The 3212-nt window shown below is 45.4% G+C and overlaps 1 protein-coding gene across 1 annotated transcript; it reads right to left on the bottom strand.

The window, feature by feature from the left end:
• Positions 1 to 269: 269 nt before the first annotated feature.
• LOC126593558 (uncharacterized) lies at positions 270 to 1403 on the bottom strand (the record flags this gene model as incomplete). Its single annotated transcript, XM_050259654.1, has 3 exons — positions 270 to 636; positions 1003 to 1087; positions 1234 to 1403. Coding segments are annotated over 3 exons (447 nt in total), but the record flags the coding sequence as incomplete, so codon positions are not given.
• Between the last annotated feature and the right edge of the window lie 1809 nt (positions 1404 to 3212).

Raw genomic sequence — 3212 nt, forward strand, 5'->3', positions numbered from 1 at the left:
GTGGTTAGAAACTTTAGGTTTTATTGGGTGGCATTTCAAGCACAAAGTCATGGAGTTTCAAATTGAGGGCCATAATTATCGCTTGGTGGGACTCCACTCCTCGGATTCTCCTCCCCATTTGCCTTCATCACCGTCGGCATCCTCCAGACCCCGCATTGAGTCCCTTCTCGCCTCTCTTTTGAGTGCTTCGTCACCACCTGAGGCGGTCCACCCTATACACCCATCACTCATCTCCCTTCTGGACAGCTACTCAGACTAGGGCTGGGCACGGGCCGAGCCGAGTCGGGCCGGACCTAATTTTCAAGGAACTGGAGGTTAAAAGAAACGGGCCGGGCCGAGTCGGGTACATCATATATCATTACAGGAATCGGACCGAACCCGGCCCGTTTGAAACGGGCCGGGTCCACCGGTCCTTGGGTTTTTTTTTTTTTTTTTGCGAAACCGCTACGGAAAGGACTCCAGAACCACCGCCATGCTGCCTTCGTCGTCGCACCACAGCTTCTCCACCGAGCCCCGTGCCGGCACCGCCACGTTTCTCACCATGGCCAACATCCTCACAAGCAACACCTCCATGCTTTCCGACTCTGGTGGCACCTGCTCCGTCTCAGACTGCATCCCTCTCTGCTCTCGGACTACCTAATGGAAGAGAACAAAACAAAACACACCATTTTAATATTCAATACCCAATTTTTCAAATGGCAAACAGATCTGAAGCAACTAAATTCCCCAATCAAATTATAAAAACTTATCGACTCACACTCACAGAACCCCCACAACATCAGTCATTTAAAAATCTCCTTTTAATAAAATCATTACGAAGAAAAGAAAAAAACACAGCTGCACAGCCTCATACCACCTCAATCAGAAGACATCAGAACAAGGAATCATACAAAGAACAAATTTAAACCAACCCAATACAAATTTGTAATAAAAAAAAAACAAATTTATCTCATAAAATAAAAAGGTGCGTCAATTGAAATAAAAAAAAAGGAAACGAGGTACCTGGAGTCTGGAGATACTTGAGCAGTTGAGAAGATGCTTTCGTATACGAGTCCAAAGGAAAGGAGAATGCGGAAGCCCGAGCCACCTGCAAAATCCCGAAGAACCCAGATCACCAATTAGATAAACAATTACCAAATTGGTCCAAAATCCACACAATTAACAATTCTTCCCCAAAATATATACCAAAGAACACAAAAAATAGAAGAATTCAGCAAACAGTAAAGAATTCACCTGAACTGGCGGCGGCGATGGAGTGTTCGTGGTCGCGACGGCGGTAATGTCGTTCGGGACGAAAGAAGGAGAACGAGAAGATGGGTGGTATGGGACCGCAGGTGCCTGGGTTCTCTAAGTCTAGGTAGGATGTCCGATGTCGTCGAGGAGAAGAATCGAAGAATACTCGATCAGAGAGGAGAGACAGTTGAGTGACTTGAGTCACAGACGGCAGAGCATGACGGCGAGAGACGGAGAGGGTCGAAGACTGAACAGCGGAGCTGCGGAAGAGCGGAAGAACCGAAGAAGACAGATTCAGAGGAGTCGAAGTCGATCAGAGAGGAGAGAAAGAGAGTAGACTAGGGTAAAATCAACGGTGAAGATTGGACGTTATGTTCCTTTTCAATCTCGTCCGTCCATTTGGTCTAAAAACGGGTAGGTCCGGGGCCCCGTTTTTCTATACATTTGGAATCGGCCCGCCCCTAAAATATCAAGGGCCCGGCCCGGCCCGCCCCGTTTCCCCTATTAAATAATTGAAACTGGCCCGTACCCACCCCGAACCTTAATTACCCGCCCCGACCCGCGGTTCCTGTACCCGTTTGCCCACCCCTAACTCAAACCTCTTTGTTGCTCCAACGAGCCTTCCTCCTCATCAGGAATTTGATCACATAATCACTTTGTTGCTAAGTACTCATCTATCAATGTATGTCCTTACCACTACACCCATGTTCAAAAAAACTGAAATGGAAAAACAGGTGGATGAAATGTTTGCCGCATGCCTCATTCGACCCAGCTCCAGTCCATTCTTTTCTCCCGCACTCTTGGTTCACAAAGTCGACCTGACTTAGTGCTTTTGTGTGGATTACAGGGGCCTTAATCAAGTGACTGTCAAATTTTCATTCCCGGTTCCCATCATCGATGAGCTTCTTGACGAACTCCGGGGTGCTAAGATTGTTTCTAAGTTAAATCTCCAGTACGGATTTCACCAAATTTGTATGTATGAACCAGACATTCTGAAGACAGATTTTCGCACCCATGACGGGCATTTTGAATTTTTGGTCATGCCTTTTGGCCTGTGTAATGCCCCCTCCACATTCCAAACACTCATGAACTCCATCTTCAAGCCATTTTTACGTAAGTTTATCTTGGTTTTTTTCGATGATATCCTCATCTTTAGCCCCAACTTACCTACTCATCTGTATAATATAACCTCTGTCTTTGATGTTTTTAGAGCACATGCTCTGAAAGTGAAGCAGTCTAAATGCTCTTTTGGCCAACCTATGGTGGCCTACCTTGGTCACAAAATTTTGGCCGCAAGTGTAGCTGTGGACTCTCAAAAGGTGCACTGCATCATGAAGTGGCCTCAACCCCACACTCTCAAAGCCTTGCGTGGGTTCTTGGGCCTTGCTGGCTATTACCCAAAATTTGTGCGTCATTTCGGCCTTCTCGCTCGCCCTCTATCATATCTGAAAATTTGTGCGACATCTTCATTTTTAATCTTTAACTGATAGTAACCCAACCTCAAGTCGATCTTAGAAAATACGCAGGCACCTCTGGGTTGATCAAATAAATCGTCTAAATGAGGCAATGGATAATGGTTTTTAATGGTTACCCGATTCAGTTGCCTATAATCAATGCACAGCTTCAAAGTTTCATCTTTCTTCCTCACAAATAAAACTGAAGCTCCCCAAGGTGAAGTACTCGGCTGAATAAAACCTTTATCCACTAACTCTTGTAACTGAACTTTCAATTCCCTTAATTCAGTAGGAGCCATTCTATAAGGAGTTAAGGATATGGGATTCGTACCTAGAAGCAGATCAATAACAAACTCCACCTCTCTATCTGGCAGCAATCCAGGCAAATCCTCAGGGAATACATCCGGAAAATATCTAATCACACGAACATCCTCCACACTACTAGGAGTATCATCATTCAACACCACATGAGCCAAATATCCCTGACAACCTTTCGACAATAGTCTCTTTCCTTTCATAGCTGAA

The sequence above is a fragment of the Malus sylvestris genome, chromosome 12 (genome assembly GCF_916048215.2).
Source record: "Malus sylvestris chromosome 12, drMalSylv7.2, whole genome shotgun sequence".
NCBI lineage: Eukaryota > Viridiplantae > Streptophyta > Magnoliopsida > Rosales > Rosaceae > Malus > Malus sylvestris.